Source organism: Esox lucius, chromosome 19 (assembly GCF_011004845.1).
Source record: "Esox lucius isolate fEsoLuc1 chromosome 19, fEsoLuc1.pri, whole genome shotgun sequence".
NCBI lineage: Eukaryota > Metazoa > Chordata > Actinopteri > Esociformes > Esocidae > Esox > Esox lucius.
This window is the reverse complement of record NC_047587.1, coordinates 7,452,680-7,474,512: the sequence shown is the minus strand read 5'-3', so window position 1 is coordinate 7,474,512 and position 21,833 is coordinate 7,452,680. Positions and strand designations below refer to the sequence as shown.

The 21,833-nt window shown below is 41.7% G+C and overlaps 1 protein-coding gene across 1 annotated transcript in view; it reads left to right on the top strand.

Annotated features, from left to right (window-relative positions):
- Window positions 1-7,263: 7,263 nt before the first annotated feature.
- The window catches only part of nav2b (neuron navigator 2b), a 94,887-nt gene continuing 80,317 nt past the window's right edge, over window positions 7,264-21,833 (top strand). The window contains exons 1-2 of the mRNA XM_034288501.1: window positions 7,264-7,556; window positions 8,105-8,669. Of these exons, the coding sequence (XP_034144392.1) occupies window positions 8,589-8,669 (81 nt within the window). The 5' untranslated portion in view covers window positions 7,264-7,556; window positions 8,105-8,588. The remainder of the gene's footprint in view (window positions 7,557-8,104; window positions 8,670-21,833) is intronic.

Below are 21,833 nucleotides of genomic sequence, written 5' to 3'. Positions count from 1 at the left end.
GTTGAAACCAGCTGGACCTCAAGTACATTTATATTTACTTTAGGTCACTCCAGGCAACCAGTCTCTATTAAGAACACTCTAGGCGTTGTTTTATTCCAGGATCATAGCCTCCACCCTCTACTTTGGTTTCCTGATTAATTTGGTCATAACACAGTGATGGCCCAGAGCAGGTCCCCATCATTACAGACAGCACACACAAACAGCACAGAAATGTTAGGTGAAGCTGGCTCTTGGAATGATCGTCATGTGGAAGGAGAAGTAACCTGCAGTGCTGAATTGAATACAATGGGCCTCTAAATGGAGCAGCGTATTCAGGTTATTTCAGTTTGTCTCTGAAGCAGGTCTTGAGGCCTGGCAGAGCCTTGTTTGCAAGCTTCTAGCTGTCAGAACAACTCTGTCAAATGCAGAAAGGTTGACAGGGCCATGTCGCTTAGTGCTTGTGGGTCTTCAGAACGAGGAGCCTGTTTAATAAATGCATTATGAAAATAGTCATTCTTAGGCTTGGTTTTAAAACCTGACAGTGTTTAGGGTCTTCATTTAGAATATTGCATTGGTGCCCATACACCTTTACATAAAAGCGTTCCTGGATGCTTGCAGTACGAATCTACTAAAGGTGGGCAAGTTGGACAGCCCTTGTTTTAATGTCTTGTCAGAAACGGCAGGCGAGTGTAGAGTGTTACTGAGTCGGCTCAGCTCAGTCTTGTTCTACAATAGATTCCCATCTGGCCATTTCTGCCTTGAATTATGTTGCCTTTCTGGCCATGAACCTAACATTTGCTTCACCGGTAACGACGCACTACTTTTGGTCACCATCATACAACCCTCCTTGTTGCATTGTATATGGGGCAGACGTGTTCAAGTCTTCAGTCGTGCAGTTTTTGTTTCTGCAATCCATTACGGTGGATGACAAATTGAATCAACTGAAAGAGCATGTGTTTAGCATAAGTTAGGAAGTACCATCTCTAACGTGAGGCTTTACGCCTACTGTACTGGAGCGCCGTGGCTGGAGACAGAGCTCCCCGTTGGTTTGTCCCTGGACCTGTGCGCTCTTCTGCCGCCCTCTAATCTCATTCCCAGACACTTTCCCCTTAGCCTTTTTATTCCTCAGGGCCACAGTGTCTACACCTCCACAGGCCAGCCCGAGGGAAACGCTGACCTATACTTTCCCATCTGTCCGGCACATGCCCTAAAAACAAGACATAACACAGCTAGTTAAAACGGTTTAATTTCCTGTTAAAATGTTTTGTGGGTCAACCTGGACACAGGTGGACACCTGGTTGGATGGTGTAGAGGTTCTCTAGGAAAGCCTGAGCCAGGCTGGACACAGCCCTATAGCCTAGGAGGTGTTCTGCTTCAGCCAAATTACCTCAAAAGCAATGACGATAGAAATGTTCCACTATTTATAAGTCATCTTACAGCGGGTATCAGTGTTATCAGAGGATGCTATTTTACACTGAAAGAAGCTTAGAGAAAACCTTTTACTCAACTGAAGTAGCATTATAGTAGTTGTATTCCAAGCTACTTAGGCAGTTTACTGGCCACACTATATGTTGTTTTCCATTTTGTCTTTTGACCAATCACAGCAGCTCTGAAGAGTTCGATGTAAAATTATTTGAGTGGTTAAGATACCAGTTAACAGGAACAATTAGGCTGCTTGTTTAATTACAATGTAAATGTTAAATGTCACTTGAACTCATCTGGTCTGATATTCACCCCATACTTAATTTTCGTTAAACACACCAAAATAGTAGTAACGACTACAGATGTGTCATTAAATGACTAGCTGAATGACACTGAACAGAAACGCAGCATGTGAAGCGGCTCGCCCAAGTTTCATTGGCTGAAATTAAAGATCCCTAACACTTTGCATATGAATGTTTACATCTCTGTTAGTGAGGTTATCTATTTTGTCATAATAATCCTCCCATCTGACACGTGTGGCATAATCAAGAAGTTGATCAAACATTACTATTATTACACAGCTGTACCTTTTGCTTGGGACAACAGACCTCCAATCTAAAAATCTTTTGCCAAACAACACAATGACACAATTGGCATTCTGACTGCAGAAATGTCCGTCAGAGCTGTTGCCAGATACTTCAATGTTAAATTGTCTACCATAAACCACCTCTAACAAATTACAGAATTTGGCAATTTGTACATTCAACCGGCCTCCCAACTACAAACATCCTTACCAGGGTCTTGACCTGACTGCACCAGTGGACATGCTTACCTTTGATACATTTTCGGGAATCCATTTTGGCTCAATTGCATCACGTTTATTTTAATAGATTATACAATCTTAAAATTTTTTACATGTTGCGCATATATTCTTGTTCAGTCTACATTTAGTTTACAATACCAAACTGGTGTGTCAATATACTCTAGGTAAGACTTGCACTAATTGGAAGCTATTCCCTTGTTTCTAAAGATGAGGTGTTATACTTGTGACAGGGACTATTCTGATCTCTACCTGTCTATCACTAACTGGTGTACATGCCCCTGGCTTCTGAGTCCTGGCAAGCTTCCAGCTCTCTGCTGAGGCTTTCCAAATGGACCAGCAACACTAACCTCACTCCACACTGCCCCTGTGTGGATAAAAGAGGAAACAAGAAAAACAAAAAATGTGAACTAAACCAAGTTTTCATGCATGCATCATGCATTCCAGTAGAATGGAATTGGTCCACTTAAATACATCTTACAAATAATTGATCCTTTGATCAATCAAATGCAGACCTGTTTATGAAGCCATTTGACAATACAGTGAGTGTCTCACCACTAGAGTCCCTATGCTTTTGTATCTCAGTGGCTTTATAGCAGTGGACACTTGGTGTAGATCTATCTCTCATCAGGAAGCATAACCATGCCAAGTCCATGTTGGTACTGCAGCTGATGACCCACTCTTGAGAGAATCCACTCAGCTTGGTCACATAGGTCAGGACATCCACTGAAGTGCCACAGAATGAATACAGAGCCACCAAATTAGCTACCGGTCAGCGTTAGTTAAATGTAAAAATGCTAAGTCACTACTGGCCATGTTTCATTCACAACAGAAACCCACTTTCACTAGGGGAAGGGGGTTTATGATGTAATTAATTTTGACAAGACAGCCTCAATCTGAATAAGCTACTCAAGGGGTGGAGGGAGTAAGTAATCCGGCAAGCCAACTGAGAACCAATTCTCATTTACAGTAAAATGAGGACTAGGCCAAATAAGACCAGATAAAACCCAAATACTATCAAAATGACATTGTGTAAAATGCAACAAGCAAAAGATCAATATGTTACACAGAATGATACACATAGAAAAGGTGCATATATCACCATGAGGTAATACAAATACAAATGGGATATGGTGAATTAGCTCTATTCATGGTTACAAATACAGCTGGATATGATCCAGTGATCAGCATCGACAGTTAATAAGGGAATGAAAGGGTCCAGTTGGAAAATCTTTTGCAGCTCTTTGCAAAGTTGTCTTTAGGGATGACCAGTCTTTGGAGTTCACCAGAACGCAGCGTTCGGTAGGTAGGGTGATATTCAGGCGCGCGCAGAGGTAAAGAGGGGATTTGCCCAACAGGGACTTGCAGACAAGCAGGTATCTGTGGGTAGCAAGGGCCAGTTAACCAGTGTACAGATCACAACTATGAATGTTGTAAGAGGAACTGGCGACAGAATAGATGGTATTGTGGCAAACTACATCTAATTCATTGAGGCGAATATTAGCATCAAGCCAGTAAATAATTTCGCAGTCCAGGACTGGGAGACGTCGCCTAGCTAGTTTATACGTGGTAGGGGTTAACCTACATGATTATGAAGACAATTAGCTAGCTGGCAAGCATCCTTACTTGCGAGCTATATTGTGTTCATGTCAGTATCCTTGGTAAATCAGGTCTAGCTAGTTTGCTTCCCACCACCCGTTCCGTAATTGTCATCTGCGTATTTTATGGAGCCAAACTGAGCTCAAAGGTATTGACTGTAAGAAAATAAAAACGTAACTGAAATATTAATAGTATAAAAAAAAAAAATCTCTCGTATGAAAATTTTTTATTCAAACATGGTAACAGTTCTCCAATCCTACAATTAGGTTTTGTTATTTTGGCTGTTTACCAAAACATATTTACGGTACAGTTAAATAATGAATATGGGCTTAAAGTGCAGTCTCTCAGCTTTATTTTAAAGGCATTCCCATTCAAATTGGAGGAAGGGTTTAGGAATTAAAGCTCTAATATGTAGCTCCCTATTTTTCAAGGGAAAGTAATTGGACAATAATTCAAAAGTTGTTTCATAGACAGGTATGGGCTATTTCTTTGTCACTTAAGCAGGTGAAAGGTCTGGAGTTGATTCCATGTGTGGCATTTGCATTTGGAAGCTGTTGCTGTGAACCCACAACATGTGGTCAAAGAGCTCTCAATGCAAGTGAAACAGGCCATCCTTAGACTGCAAAGAAAAATCCATCAGAGAGATAGCAGGAACATTAGGAGTGGCCAAATCAACAGTTTGGTACATTCTGAAAAAAAGGAATGCACTGGTGAGTTCTGCAACACAAAAATCCCTGGATATCTACAGAAGACAACAGTGGTAGATGATCGTAGGATCCTTTCCATGGTAAAGAAAAACCCCTTCACAACATCCAGCCAAGTGAAGAACACTCTCCAGGAGATAGGCATCTCATTATTCAAGTCTACCATAAAGAGAAGACTTCACAAAAGCAAATTCAGAAGGTTCACTACAAGTTGCAAATCATTCATAAGCCTCAAGACTAGATAGGCCAGGTTAGACTTTGCCAAAAGACATGGCCATGCATGGGTTCCAATGGCACTGGGTCACAAGTGTTTATTGATGATGTGACAGATTACAAAGTGTATAGGGATATATTGTCTGCTCAGATTCAGCCAAATTTAGTGAAGTTGATTGGACGACACTTCACTTTACAGATGGTCAATGACCCAAAACATACTGCGAACGCAACCCAGGAGTTTTTAAGGCAAAGAAGTAGAATATTCTGCAATGGCCAAGTCAGTCACCTGATCTCAGCCTGATCGAGTACGCATTTCACTTGCTGAAAACAAAACTTAAGGCAGAAAGACACACGAACAAACAACAACCGAAGACCGCTGCAGTAAAGGCCTGGCAAAGCATCACAAATGAGGAAACCCAGCGTTTGGTGATGTCCATGCGTTCCAGACTTAAAGCAGTCATTGCCTGCAAAGGATTCTCGACAATGTATCAGAATTGAACATTTTATTTATGATTGTGTTGATTTGTCCAATTATATTTGAGCCCCTGAAATAAGGGGACGTGTATGAAAACGGTTGCAATTCCTAAATGTTTCATTTGATATTTTTGTTCAATACCATAAAGGTGAAAATCTGCACTTCAGTTGCATCTCAGTTGTTTCATTTCAAATCCATGTTGGTGGCATACACAGCCAAAATTAGGAACATTCGGTCAGTGTCCAAATATTTCTGGACCTAACTTTATATGGAATTGGCTCAACATATAAAGGAGCACAAAAAAGGAACCAGTCCAGTTGCTAAAATTAACTGTGTTCTTTATACTTTTTCGGCACAAAGCCACATCAGACTATGTTTTCATCATTTAAAGGGACATTTGAGATTGGAGATCAGCCACTTCCAGATGGCCAAGTCTGTTCCATAAGAGACAGGTAATCAGTTACACAATTGTACATTCCGCAAAGAGAGAGAGCATGTTGTGTGTCAGATACTGTAAACTGTGTGTTCTATTCAGAAATATTATATTTTACTAGTATTTACTTTCTGCCTTGGGCAGAAGTCAAAAAAGTCATCACCGCAGACCTCACCTTTTCTCGATGGACTTGATGACCTGGTCCCAAGACTGTTGGAGGTGAAAAGCCACGTCTGGAAAGAAGCAGGCACTTATGAATTTGGACTGCCTTGGCAAAGATGTACAACCGTGCCCATCATTTAAACCCTATATTCAAAAGGAAATAGTAAAAAGAAAACATATCAAATGTTGAAACTGAGAAATGTTATTGTTTCTTGAAAAATAAATGCCCAATTTAAATTTGATACCAGCAACACATAAAAAAAAAATCTGTGAAAGGGGCAACAAAAGACTGGAAAGTTTGGATATTCAGTGCTCTAGGCATCTGATGAGACATTTTTATTTTCCATTTCCAGAATTGTGAGATTAAGCAAAAATTATTGCTCAGAATCCAATTTGGTAAGGATTTGAAATGAACACATGGTTTTCGATACCATTTGAAAGAATAGCACTGAGCCACTGTTGTATTCAGAGATGATCGATGAGCCAAACAGACCTTGATACTTAAAGTACAAAATGCTAGTTAATGCCATATTTTATGGGTCAATTTTTGCCAGACCACATAAGCGGAGCCGGCCAAGAAGAGAAAATGTCTCTTAGTGAGTGCATGAGTGACTGACTGACTGCCCTTTGTTAAATAGTGTAGTGGCTAGAGAAGCAGACTCATGAACTACAAGTCCCAAGTTCGTATCTCCTTGCAGGCGAAGCGAAGTACACATCATGAATTATTCCGTATAGACTGAAGCTTCACTGGCTAAAACCGTTAGTATCTACATTATAGTAAGCCTGAAATAAATCTGTTTATGGTTACGTTGCAACTGTTTCTGGTGGATTTCCAAAGTACGCATCCATGCATGCGTTTTGGTTCAGGATAGACAAACACATTTGCTGGATACAACATACAGTAATGTTATAGTAAGCCAACAAATTAAAAGCTATGAAATGCCTGTGGTTTGAATTAACAGGGTCATATTGTAAGGACAGACAAATGTTAAATGATCTTGAAATAATCTGTATGGAGAAATCCTTCCCAGTGTGTACTCTACAAACAAACAGAATAAGGCTCCGTGCCTTTATCTGGCTAGCCATAGAATACAGATTCAATACTTTTCTCCTCTCTCTGAGAAACAAGTGTTTTTCCTAACATCCCAGCAAGTGTATAATATAGCGAACAGAGATCAACAGCATGTAGGACTACCGTACAGCTAGATTAAATGTTTTGACACTAGAGGGCGGTCAATTCCTTCCTAACACTACCCATGGGAACGAACTATGTGCAGTATCACTGTGTCAATCAAGCAGTGCACACAGAAAAACAAAAACGATCGAAAAGAGTCCTGGCGTCCACTGGGGTGACGTAATGATTTGATGTAGACGTACAAAACGTTCTCTTACGTTGCAGATGGAAATACCCCAAATATCGCCTCAGCCGACGTAATTCCTTATGTCCGATCATGTCAGAGATAAGTGAAGGTTGCACATGGGATTTTTCTATCATATCTGAACTGTCCAAAACGCTGTGTACGTCATAGGTGTTGAACACTGATGGTGTGCTGGTGCGCGGTCAGCCCACGGACTACAAGCATGGATTTACGGAAAAAAATAGGACTTTATTAGGGTGTTTTTATATTTTTCTTCTATTTTATTTACAGTAACATTATATCATTTTGGAGTTCATTTTTATCACATTTCTGAATAGGCCTACTTTTTAATATCGGCATTTGAATCCCTTTTCTCCATCGCTTTACAGTAAGTCACAATCTATATTTATTTTGTTAGCTTCTAAAGAATTAACTTTAAATAAGTTTTACTGTAGTCTGTATTAAATAGCTTGAGTTACTTTTGTTTTGCGACATCGTGGAGATGGGAGAATCTTCAGTGTTTCTTAACATCATGTTGATTATAATGCAGATGATGATGATGATTATTAATGGTAATGTATCAATGTAATGTAACCTTTCCAAGAGATATTCATTACATGGGCCATTTTTTGTTTTGGTTGGCATTGCTAGAGGTTGATCAACTTTTTACATCTTTCATCTTTAGATTAACTGTTATTTTGTTATACTGTTATTTCGGGATGTCAAACAAACCGAAAAAGTAAACTATCAAAAATACATGTGAAATATAAATACGTACGTACATTATTTGAATTGTGAACAAACACATGTTCCAAATACACTTACAAATGTACATTGCCTTAAAATATTTTTTGATGCGCATACAAAATATATTACTTAGCAAATTGTCTCACATCCCAAAAAGTTACTTTATTTCCGTATATTACTATCCAACAGTCTGGATCGAACGACAGGACTACATCTCTGCATTGGGGTGATTTACTTGAATCTGAGTAACTCAAAAACATCATGCATGACAGGACTGTTATGCCCCTTCAGCTGAACCATGGTCATCAGATTTCATCATCACTGGGTTAAACCCTAACACCCTAACTAATCACCATGAGTTGGCGACCAGAGGCCCTCGGGACCCAGCCTGTACTGTCAGTCCTGTGGCCCAGTTCTCAATGCATCACCTCTGGGTTGAGGATGAAGATACAGAGCTATGGTTGACCTCGTCATCACCAGAGCGCAGGAATCCTTTGGGAGGTCTTGTATGTGATCGTTCCATTCGAGAAGTGCTGTATCCATATCGACAACTTGGGAAGGACGCAGGATATCACGTGAAGGATCTGGGATTTGCCCTCAGGGATTACTGAGTTGTAGATATTCCAGGGGTTGGGAGAAGGCTAGAGAGTGGGTGCCTGGCAGTCAGCCTGACATGGAACCACGGGCTGAGGGGAGCCAGCATCAGCACCAGAGGAGGAAGCCTGTGACACATGCACTGGAGGACCAGAAAAAGGTAAGTGGAGTCCACCGCTACGGTGTCTGTCCGTATGCTACCCAGTAATCACCATGTCAGTTGCATAACAATGGCATGAAATGATTGAGTGATGAATGGAATGATTGTAGTGAAAATGACAGTAACAAAGTAACCATATGTTTGGCTAGATTTCATGTGCATATTCCAGAGTTTATGCATCTTTTATGAGCATTATTATAGATACCGTCCCCCATCTGTTCAGGCTTTAGAGCAAGATGTTGTAAGGGGGATCCCTCCAGTAGCTGAGTTCCCGTCCCACCCTGTCCTCATGGCTGCCAGCTGGGAGAGCATAATATTGGTCACGCTTTGGTGAAGCTTCTACACTGAACTGTCTGGCTGTCTTAGGGATTAATTTGATAAGTGTGTGCGATCGCTTTTAACGATGGCCGGAGTGAAAGGCCTGTCTTTCAACAATGTAACGCTCAGTGTTTTATTACATCAGCCCCCTAATTCACGCCTTATGGCAACTAATTACCTCCTGTCTCATTGTTGGCCCTCGTTTAGCCGACCCACTTTTTTCTTTATTTAATTCAATTTTCACTTTAGTCCCAGACAAGTCGTTTTTATGATTCAGTGTTTCTGGATTTGTTAAAGGTACAGGTAGTTTGTTGCTTACTCATTACAAACCTTTAATAACCCCCCCCCCCCCACCACCCCCCATAGTGTTTTTTTTCTGACTTGATGCTTTGGTTTACCTCTGTTTTGAATTATTAATCAGGTCTAGCTGCAGCGATCTGAATAATCTCTGATTGTGATGGTTGTAACATTAATGAATGAACTTCATGCCTGCACATTAGCTGCCATATTAGTAATCCTCCAGGTACAATGGGACAATGGTTACTTAGGTTAGTATCACTGTAGCATGAATGCTGTTGCAGGTATCATTCATTTCCAAAGAGTCACATGAGGCTATTGTTTTTTTACTGTCCACCTGTTCTCCAGTTGTGACCCCCTTGATATTCTTTCCAGTCATTTCAGTAGTAAAAGATAAAGGAGAGCGTTTTGCTGAAAGAGCAGTCGGTCAGGCCTGCTTAGACCGCTGAACCAACCTAGACCACTAAATTAAAACTTATTGACATTTTTTGTCCCAACCAGGTACATATTTTATGACAATTTTGCGTATTGGTTGAAGGCTGTAATTATAAAAGACATTTAACATCTGTTTGCATGTTCCAGCCTTGGAATGCATCTAGTGTACGCTCCGCCCTGCACAGCACCATCCTGTTCATTCTGCTGGTTCTGTTAAGGACCAGTAAAGGATGGTGTGATGAAGTGAATGTGAAGTCTCATGCTCTGCCTGCTCTTCACTTTAGGAACTGGGGTCCTGTCAAGCGCATTAGCTGTAGCCAATGACATTTAACCTAATCAGTTTATGGGGCCCGGAAAGAACGGAAAATTGTCCGCAGTTATGGAGGGCCATCGAGTGATGCTGTCACAAGATGTTAGGCTCTACCCACAGCCAGTCTATCCTCAGCTCTGACTTTGACTTTACGATTGTTTTAATGAAGTCCTGCCAAAGTGTAATGTTGAGGGCTCTGTGAGCTGTTAGATGATGTCATTGAGTATTTGGAGCACTAGAGGTTTACTCCTATCTGATTAGTCTTCTTTCATATTAATATGTAGTAATATGAGTTCTATATATTTTTTTTTTCTTCCACAAACACCATTAGTAATATTTAACTTGACTAGTAGCTAGTGGTTATGGACTAAACAATCACCACATTCCTAGCCTCTCACGTGACAGGCTGGATACATTTTTTTAGCCTAATTAAACCTTTAATTGGTAAATTCCGGGCGTACTTTTGGGACATCCAAGGTCCATAATTCCAATAACTCAGAGAAGTAAGAGTACAGGGCAGGGTGAACACTAAAGCACAGTTCCTCCGCTAGTGGCTAATGTTACCTTGAGGATGCTCTTTATGACTTCACATAAAACAGGTGTGCCCAAAACCAGTATGCTAGATACCTGACAGAGGAGCCGTTTGGGAGGGACGTTGATGTTGTTTAAGATGACACTAAGCCACCCCGAAGATCGTTTCTTAACTGCAGTCGAGGTCACCCAGATTCTCTCGTTTCCTTTGGCTGTAAATCTGATTAGACATCTGTTCTTCTAGTTGGTGTCATTTTCATATTTTTCTACCATGCCCCAGGACTAATCCACCTACACACACACACCACACACACCACGCACACTTTTGTATAGCTTAAATTAGAGCCAGGCAACTCAACTCAGCTTTGAGGGCTGAAACACTTTTAGTGTGCATCCTCTCAATCAGAGACCAAAAATACAACCGTTTTTGCCCTTCAGTACTGAGGCTGTCCACCGTTGGCTGTAAACATTCTCCTCTCATGTAGAATGTGTCTGTAATATTGTCCCTGGTCCCGGGTTGTGGGCACTTGTTTTAGTTAGGTCCTCGCCTGGTCCCCAACACCATCTGCTGCTCTCTTGCTCCTCTCTGGTTTTCTCCAACTCTCACTGAATGTAGACGTGGGCTGAAGAACAGGTGGTGGCTGCCTGGCAGAGGCAGAACTGTGAAGCCAGAGGGAGAGCAGGAGTAATCCCACCACCACCATACCTGTCTTAGTACCACTGCGTCCATTTTGATTTGGGAGAACAACAGACATGTGTAAGTGTGTGCTGAGCGCTAAGTAGCCGAGAGCCTTTGATTTTGTGGCCTCTATGCTTTGTGAACTGCTTGAGTTCTGTTAGTGTTCTGTCGGTTGAATGCGAACCAGGTTATTGTGTGGCTGTGGGTGGGATGGACGGTGCTTTATTCAGAACAACACTTCTATGGGTAGATCTGTGAGACAGTGGGATGGATTTATTAGACTTTGGCCTTAATCCTACAGTAGCATCTCCTAATGGCCTGCTTTCAGACTACATTTCACTGGCACCACAAATTATTACTAAATGGGAATTATGCAAATTATATTTTGATGCACAAATTGGGATGAGAAAGCATAGATTTCTATCTTTGTTGCAGATGGATAAGATGTATAATATAAAAATGTGTTAATTTCTAGTTTTTTAAATCTTTTCTAAGGTTGGTCGGCACTCAGCAGGTGGTCATTTTGCTTGCGTTAACAGAGAGGTTGGGTGAGAACGGGTGAGACAATGGGAACATACTTGTTTCTCATAATGAATAAGATGTGGTCAAAGGTGGCTGTCTTTTCTATTATGTACGGCGCTATTCCCCTCTGGTGTTGAACTGAGGGAGAAGGGGCATTGAGACAGGATGGGGTGATCGGTTGCATACATAGGTGAACATGAGGTCATTACCCCAGACCTCAGATTACAAGAATACATACTCCATCACTGTGCTATTTCTTCTTAGTTATGTCAAATTCCGCAAAGGTCGTGAAGTAGCATTTTCATTAAATTAATAATGGTAACCGGTGTCCCTGCATTTGTGCCATCATTGAGAAATAAATAATGTTACTTTGAAGTGATTAGTGTATTTAGATGTGGTGGAGGAAGTGTGGTGTCATACTGCAGTGAGGAATTCAACTGGGACTTGGCGTTCATTATCTTAGCAACAGTCTTCCTGCACAGGATTTACTGCAGCCACATCCCATTCATAGTGATTGCAAAAGGCCTTTTTGAATGCCACTTGAGGTAAAGAGTTACATTTACAAGGGGTTACAAGGTTTAGTCTACCATTTAAAGGTCACTATGGATGAAATAAAAAAACTCAGTGTTATAAAAAGTCCTCCTTTGTAGGTACCTTTAGGTTCAAGGTAAACAAACCTTAAAACAACAATATGATATTTCCATTGGGTTGAGGGTTTCTGTTAAAATGATGTAACACTGTCTTGGATTGAGCTCCCTGATTGGTGCATTGGTCTGAGATAACTGCTGGCAAAAGCCTCTGGATGGAGAAAGCAGTGTGTACTAAGCTTGGCAAGATGTGCATCAGCAGATGTCTTGATCTTTGTCTGTCTTGCATCTGCCATGGAGTTCATGTGACAAGACAATGCCTTGTCAAGAATTGGATGTTACAAAATTGTGAGTAGAAAGACATCAGATAATGATGAAGTATTTTTTTTAATTAAATGGGCCATATGTAAGACTTATTGTGCTATTAGCATAAATACAACTATAAATGAACCGTTAATGTTTTTAAATTTATGTTTTGAATATTTGTTTCCACAGAGTTGTGCCTGAGATATTAATACATTTCTTTAATATACATGTTAATATACATGTTAGCTGACCCCTCACTCCAAGGAGTGAACAACCTCATAAAACGTAGTTAGCTCGTGAAAAATACTGTTCTCATCTCATGCCGGATTGATTGTCTCAGAGCTTGACTTTCACCAACTTAAGTGTCAATATTATCAAAAGAATCCTTCTTATCACTTAGTACAAGGGAGTTTTTGCTCAATTTCAAGATTGTGTTTGTATTCAGACGACCTGGTTTGGGTTGACACTGTTTGAAGTCCTCTCATTAGTTCCGGAAGTATTTCAGCTGGACTGGGACATCTAATGTAATAGATTCTGGGACAGTGCTTCTGTTTGAGTGAGATATTCTACGAGGGCAACACATTCACTTGTGTCCTACTTTTTGAGATTAAAGGAGTTCAAGACTTGTTTTCCTTGCACCAGTGAGATGCTGTTTTATTTCATCAAATTGCTTTTACAGCAACAACTGGGTCTTATTGTTGAACATAGTTTGCTATATCAGGTTTTGACAAGAGCCAAAAGAGCAAGTAATATAATCAGTCACTGTCATCATGGCTCTTCCACAGGGCTGGAAAAAGAGAGATTGGACCAGATAAACAATATATCTGCATCAAACAAGTTGCATTATCAAGTTACAGAAGACAGGAAAGGAATATACTTACAGAAAGCATGGCTGTGTGTCTGCACACTTTGGGAATACTTAGCTAATGTTTCATAAAGCTCAGCTAACTATTTGCAAATCTGTTTGCCAAAGCTAACATAGGATACAGCTACTCTGGGCTGGAAGATGGTTGTTGAAGTATTCTCAATATAATTCAAGTTAATAAGCCAATATATTATTTTCAGAGTTTTCAGAAATATTCTGTATCTTGCAACATATTTGGATGAGTTACCAGCTTTGGTACTGCTGTCATAACACAATAACTGCACTCCCCTATTTCTTGTTTAACCCCCTGTTTCAGCTACTGTGTATCATTTGGTAGTTATTGAAAGGAGCTTACTAAAGTCATGAACAACAACTTGTAATGAGTTGTTTTCCAATGTATAATCAAAGCTAGACTCACCTGCTGGACGATATTTAGCGTTGGTAATCGGCTTCTGAAGCTATTATTAGAAATTCTACAGTGTGGAAAGTGGCAAACATGAAGAACAATGTTGAACGTGCGATTGTTAGATTCATCTTTTACAAATATTTATATGTTTTTTTGTAAACTTTTGGTTCAGGTGAGAAATGTCTAAATTGTCCATACTAGTTGTGTGAATCAGAATGCCTAGCTGGCTGTTATTCTAGCTTTGTTTTTCACTGTACAGTGTAGTATGCCGCAGCAATGTAGCTCTGAGTTTGCTATTTCCCTGCTGACGTCTTCAGTGTGTCATTATGTCCGGAGCCAAACCCATACTTACCAGTAGTATTTATTCTTGCCCTGCATGTCAACAGAGAGGGGGCGATTTAGTACAGGTTTTTTTTCTTTGATTAATAATTGATTGCTCGAAAGGACCTATACTGTATGGATACTATTCATCATATCAAGAGCCACTTCTACGATGAGGTGGATGGATATTCTTATCCTCTACTCTGAAACTACTGTGTCAAAATACTTGAGTTTTATGAACAACCGTTGTAGCGGGTCGCTTTTCACCCACATAAGCCCTGTAAGGTTGGTGAAGTCGTTTTGAAAGTTGCATAAACACACAGTGTCATAATGATTTTACATTAGAATTGTTTATGGAAAACCCTACTGTACTTTTCTAGAGGCTGGGCAAATCTGATCATTGCAGTGTAATCAGTGTAATGTGCAGCCCCGTCAAAAGCACTTGCTCACTGCTCTTTTGGTGGTCCTTGCTGTGCTTCAACAATTTATTGGTTGTTCTTTGGGTTTTATAGTGGATTGGATATAGATTGACCAGGCTTTTTCTCATTTGGTTTTCGCTAATGTGATTAAAAATGTTTTTGTGTTATTACTTGTCAACAGTCTCTACAAAATATTTTGTAATGTGAGTGTGGAGTAATAATACAAAAAAAGTAAATCAGTGGAAAATATCCTCATTAAATGTGTTGAAATGCAGATATTTGGGAAATGTTACTGCATGTTTGACCGTGTGTTTGAAAAAGACTAGCCAGTGTGGAGGATTTTTAAATGCAGCAAGACACCGGGAGAACCAGGTAGGACTGAATGGCTCGATGTGGCCTTTGTATGGTCCTAGCCCTCTACCTGCCTCAGATTGCTATGTAATGGATTCAGATGTAGAACCGAAACCGTAATCTCTCATTGCCAGATGTTATAGAGGCAGGAGCTGGCTGGTGGACCTGTGGGCTTTAGATACCAAAGACTGATTCATCTAGCTTTCCTGACTTTCCGCTAGGTAAGAAAAACCCACAGATACTGTGGAACAAAATGACGAACATCTGTAGCCTGGAACCGATGTTCTGACAACCCTGTTCTGTTGATCCCAACTTGGTTCTTAGCAGTCTGATGAGCCCTATTCGTCTCCTAACTGTGCCTTCCTGTTGCCTGTGAACTGTTTCAGTAGAGCAGTTGTTTCAGACCACCACATACGTTACTCAGAAGTAGCAGCTAGCTACACAGTTCTTCCACTGTTGTGGTGGGGTTTAAACGCCAATAAACAATTTACAAACTATTACAAGTGGCAATTTTCACACCTTTTGTGAAAATAAAAATTTTCAGTATAGCTTTTCTTCTTTTCTTTTTTTTTTTTTTACCCCAACCGCCATCCAGAGTTAAAGTATATATATATATATTTTACCACTACACCACAAATGTCATTCCCCCCACGACTGTTAATGTCGCTTCGAGTTTCCTTGATTACTGCTTTCAGGAGAGAGGACTCTTACTACATAGCAACCGGGTGTCTGGATGACATCTTCTAATGAATATTTCAATAGGAATAGTACACTGTCTTCACATCGGGTTGCCGTAACTCTGATTGGCTGACTGCTGTGTCTCCGCTGTGGAGGTCCGAGGTCCCCGTGGAACGGCTGTGGTTTAGCTGGGAGCCGGAGAATAGTGCGAGACTGTTCATGGTTCTGTTGCAGTGTGCCAGGTTCTTGTATGCTGCCGGTGCTCACCCTTCAGTATTCCAGTGAATGTGTTGCCCTGAGAGACGGTCACCCATCTCTCTCTCAGTTCAGTTTAGCTCAATTCAAAGAGGCCCTATTGCAATGGAAAATGTGTACATTGGTCAGGCAAGTGGGAAATAATGAGGTAAACATTGGGTGCAAAGTTTCAAAGGGATAAAGTCATTTCCAGTGTTATTATTAGCTATGTTCAATTCTGTAACAACATGCAGGTAGGTCTGGTGTCCTTTGCAAGAGAAAATAAACCGATCAACTCATTTAGTCATGTTTGGCTGGTGATTAAAATGTGCTGCTCATTTTCCATTTCTTTTTTGTTTGCAAAATAGCTTGTTGTCGCTCTTGTTCTCACAGCAACCAATGGTCATTCTCCCTCGATAGCAAGGCTGTGCTCACTAATACTGTTTTCAAATATAATTTCTGTTTTATTTCTTGAAAAATAACTTAGAAATGTTCATAGGTTCCACTTATTACAAATATTTAACTTATTTTCGTAGGCATGCACATGTTATCTAGTCATTGCTGTAGACAGCAATTTTGACACAGGAGAATTTAGCACAGGCTATTCATTTGGTATTAACAATTAACGTAGCTAGCTAACCTTTCAAGCATGTTCCTGAAAATTAAGATACACAAACTTTTAATGTTAAATTTCAGCCCTGTTGGGTTGTACGTTTGCAGGTTTCTCTAATCTAAGAATAAAGCAAAGAAGTGTGGATAATTACACAATAACAATAACTATTAACCTAACTAGCTTGCTCTGTAACCCTTTTGAAAGCATGTTCTGCCCTGCCTGTTTATACAGCTAACAACATTACAGTTGTGTTTCCTGTTCACTTGTCCAGGAACGTTAACAGTGATGCTGGATGTGCATCCTCTATGTGAAACTTGGTAGTTGACCCACACAAGTGAGAGTTGTTTCGTGGGGACCTCAAAGTCAGAGCGCATCAGAGCATCGTTTGTGAAGAGTGGAGGGTCTGGAGGGATTCTACATGGATGAATGGTCTCAGATCCCTTGCTATTTGCTCCACTGCCCATCAAATATTATGGGAGAACGTAGTGCTGTTATCTTAAAAAGGGATAGGTGCGCAAAAAAGTACTACATCTTTGTTCTTTCAACAAATCTCGATTAAAGGTTAGATTTCTCTCGTATTTTTTATGTCATTGAGAGTCAACACAGCGGTCCCAGGTGATTTTCAGAAAACCTCTGAAACCTGCTACCTGTTTAAAGCGTATCAGAAAACATGCAGCCTAGATCAATGGACTTTGTAGGCCACTGTACTGACATTTAAACCGCACGCTTGCTGCTTGTTTATCTTGACTTTCCCCAAAGCCCACATTCTGTTATTTTGTACAGAACCCCTCATGCCAAACAGGGTCCAAATCAGAAGTCACAAAGCATGAAAGGAGTTTGCCTTTTATTTCTTTGTCAATCAGTGTGTTCATATACATGGTCAATCATAGTGTGAAGAAGCCAGCTTGACATTTGCTCAGAATATTGTTTTCCTTTAGGTAATGTTGCTGTCTGATGTTGGTACTGCAAGGGATTCATATAAACAGCCGTCCACGCTGATTTGCCAGGAGCTACTGGGGTAACGAGAACTTGGGTCCAAATATTATGGAATATGCTGTCTCTCTCTCCGCTCTGTCTCTCTCTCCTCTCTGTCTCTCTCTCCTCTCTGTCTCTCTCTCCTCTCTCTTTCTCTCCCTAATCTCTCTCTCTTGCCCCTATTATTATGCAAATGTTTCTTTTTTCTTCCTTGCCACAGATTAGCACAGGGGCTTGTGGCACGGTGACCAGCTGGGGTGGGTGGGGGGTTGGGGGTGTGTGTAGATGACAAGTATTCCCACAAATAAAATTAAGCACTTATATTCTCTGTCAATGGGGTAGAATTTATTTCTTGTGCTCAAATTATGTTTCATAAATAATGTATCCCGTCTCCAACACGGAGGCCTGCGATGCTCTGCGGTAGTGGACTGCTCTGGGCTGAGTCACTTCACAGTTCACTCACTAAAGGCCAGTAGGTATCAGTACCGTTCCGGCCTCGCTACTTAACCACCCTTAGGTGATGTGGCAGGTGGAAAAATAAGACGCATTCGGTTACGTTCCACTCGTTGATACAATCTAAACCGCGGGCGGCTATACCCACTCGTGGTTTTCTATTTGCACATCAACATGTCAATTCACTTGCGATTCTAGTCAGTTTAGGAGAAAATGCCATTTTTCATTCTGAATTAACTAGACCTTAATGCTGCTGCGTACCGGTCATGTTTTCATTTCCGTCTTTGTTGTGATATATTCCCGTATGGTCCAGATGGGGTGGAGCTGGGAAGACACCCACGTTAGCAGCTCAGGCCGGAGTGTCAGGAGACAGTGGATTATGGGTGTAATCTGCCTCATTGGCTCATTTACTCCCTGTAATCTGCCTTGTTGCCTCTGACCTGTCATCGAGATAACTGCCTGTGAAGGAGTTTAGCCGCCATGGGGACGCTCTCATTCACACACCTCTCTCATTTACATACCACTCTCTCATTCACACACCTTTCTCTTTGATTTACACACCGCTCTCATTCGCACACCTCTCGCTCTCATTCACACACCTCTCTCTCTCATTCACACACCTTTCTCTTTGATTTACACACCGCTCTCATTCACACACCTCTCGCTCTCATTCACACACCTCTCTCTCTCTCATTCACACACCTTTCTCTTTCATTTACACACCTCTCTCATTTACATACCACTCTCTCTCTCATTCACACACCTTTCTCTCCCTCACTCTCTGTCTCTGTTTCATTGTCGGGCAGACTCTCTCTGTCCCTTCGGCTCAGAACATGTCTAGAACAACTAAGCAGGGGTTATTCTGTTCTACCTATCAACTCTTTCTTTTCCTCTGTTTCTTGATCTGTGTCCAGTCTGGAGGCTGGAATATCTGTGAGCTCTGTGATACAAGGATGTGGTTTTGATGTGATCTGAGCAGACTGGTGGGGTTGAAGTAGCCTGGCTGTGACAAAGCAGTGCCCCTCCACAGCCCATACTCTGTGTAGTGACTTGTCTCAGGTCCTCCACAGCTCATACTCTGTGTAGTGACTTGTCTCAGGTCCTCCACAGCCCATACTCTGTGTAGTGACTTGTCTCAGGTCCTCCACCGCTCATACTCTGTGTAATGACTTGTCTCAGGTCCTCCACAGCTCATACTCTGTGTAATGACTTGTCTCAGGTCCTCCACAGCTCATACTCTGTGTAATGACTTGTCTCAGGTCCTCCACAGCCCATACTCTGTGTAGTGACTTGTCTCAGGTCCTCCACCGCTCATACTCTGTGTAGTGACTTGTCTCAGGTCCTCCACAGCCCATACTCTGTGTAGTGACTTGTTTCAGGTCCTCCACAGCTCATACTCTGTGTAGTGACTCTTCCTCCTCTTACACGTCCTCTTCCTCCTCACTCTCTGTCTCTGTTTCATTGTCGGGCAGACTCTCTCTGTCCCTTCGGCTCAGAACATGTCTAGAACAACTAAGCAGGGGTTATTCTGTTCTACCTATCAACTCTTTCTTTTCCTCTGTTTCTTGATCTGTGTCCAGTCTGGAGGCTGGAATATCTGTGAGCTCTGTGATACAAGGATGTGGTTTTGATGTGATCTGAGCAGACTGGTGGGGTTGAAGTAGCCTGGCTGTGACAAAGCAGTGCCCCTCCACAGCCCATACTCTGTGTAGTGACTTGTCTCAGGTCCTCCACAGCTCATACTCTGTGTAGTGACTTGTCTCAGGTCCTCCACAGCCCATACTCTGTGTAGTGACTTGTCTCAGGTCCTCCACCGCTCATACTCTGTGTAATGACTTGTCTCAGGTCCTCCACAGCTCATACTCTGTGTAATGACTTGTCTCAGGTCCTCCACAGCTCATACTCTGTGTAATGACTTGTCTCAGGTCCTCCACAGCCCATACTCTGTGTAGTGACTTGTCTCAGGTCCTCCACCGCTCATACTCTGTGTAGTGACTTGTCTCAGGTCCTCCACAGCCCATACTCTGTGTAGTGACTTGTTTCAGGTCCTCCACAGCTCATACTCTGTGTAGTGACTTGTCTCAGGTCCTCCACAGCTCATACTCTGTGTAATGACTTGTCTCAGGTCCTCCACAGCTCATACTCTGTGTAATGACTTGTCTCAGGTCCTCCACAGCTCATACTCTGTGTAATGACTTGTCTCAGGTCCTCCACAGCCCATACTCTGTGTAATGACTTGTCTCAGGTCCTCCACAGCTCATACTCTGTGTAATGACTTGTCTCAGGTCCTCCACAGCTCATACTCTGTGTAATGACTTGTCTCAGGTCCTCCACCGCTCATACTCTGTGTAATGACTTGTCTCAGGTCCTCCACAGCTCATACTCTGTGTAGTGACTTGTCTCAGGTCCTCCACAGCTCATACTCTGTGTAATGACTTGTCTCAGGTCCTCCACAGCTCATACTCTGTGTAATGACTTGTCTCAGGTCCTCCACAGCTCATACTCTGTGTAATGACTTGTCTCAGGTCCTCCACAGCTCATACTCTGTGTAATGACTTGTCTCAGGTCCTCCACAGCTCATACTCTGTGTAATGACTTGTCTCAGGTCCTCCACAGCTCATACTCTGTGTAATGACTTGTCTCAGGTCTCAGGTATTTTAAAGATGGCTGTTATTCACAGTTTTTTCCTTTGCTGATGGGATGCGTGGCACTGGCATAACTATCGGGGGTGCAGGGAGCGTGGCTGTACCAGGGCCTGTGATGGGTGGGGGGGGCCCAAGTGGGCCCGGCTTGACCTCTATGATACATTTTCTTTCGCATTGTTGTTTTATGTTGTGTTATTCTATGTGGCTATGTTCATCAGACGTCAGCTGGATCGGCTTCACCTTCATTTATACCACATCGTACATTTTGGTCGCGGGGGGGTTGTAAGGACATCTTACACCACTGATGCATGGTAAGCGAGTTACGCATTTAGCACGGTGAACAGGTGCGACTAACAATGCTTTAAGAATACTCCCTGCAATGCCTAGAAAGAGATGCCTCAGTCCAAACTATAACATTGAATACTGCTGAGTTGTCTGAATAGATGTTCCTCCCTGCCAAATGAATGTGGAAGGATGGTTTAGGATGAGCACATTATGCTCTTGGCTGACATCTCGGCACATCTCAAATCTGATTGGTTGAACTATTTTTATTATTCATCCAAGTGAATCAGTAATAGTTGTGGCATTGTGGCAGTTCCGGATTACCAATGAGTAACCAAACTGGAATAACTAAACAGAAACAGCTCAATTGCCCAAAACATCCCATACAATAATCAAGCTTTTACAGTTTCTTGAAAACTTCACCCATTTGCTCAAAACTCTTCCTCCTCTTACACGTCCTCTTCCTCCTCGTCCACCACCTCTTACACGCACAGGTCTGTCCATGTAACACTGTATCACAGGCCTGTCCACATAATACTTTATCACAGGTCTGTCCATGTAACACTGTATCACAGATCTGTCCACATAATACTTTATCACAGGTCTGTCCATGTAACACTGTATCACAGATCTGTCCACGTAATACTTTATCACAGGTAGGTCCATGTAACACTGTATCACAGATCTGTCCACGTAATACTTTATCACAGGTCTGTCCATGTAACACTGTATCACAGATCTGTCCACGTAATACTTTATCACAGGTTGGTCCATGTAACACTGTATCACAGATCTGTCCACGTAATACTTTATCACAGGTTGGTCCATGTAACACTGTATCACAGATCTGTCCACGTAATACTTTATCACAGGTTGGTCCATGTAACACTGTATCACAGGCCTGTCCACATAATACTTTATCACAGGTCTGTCCATG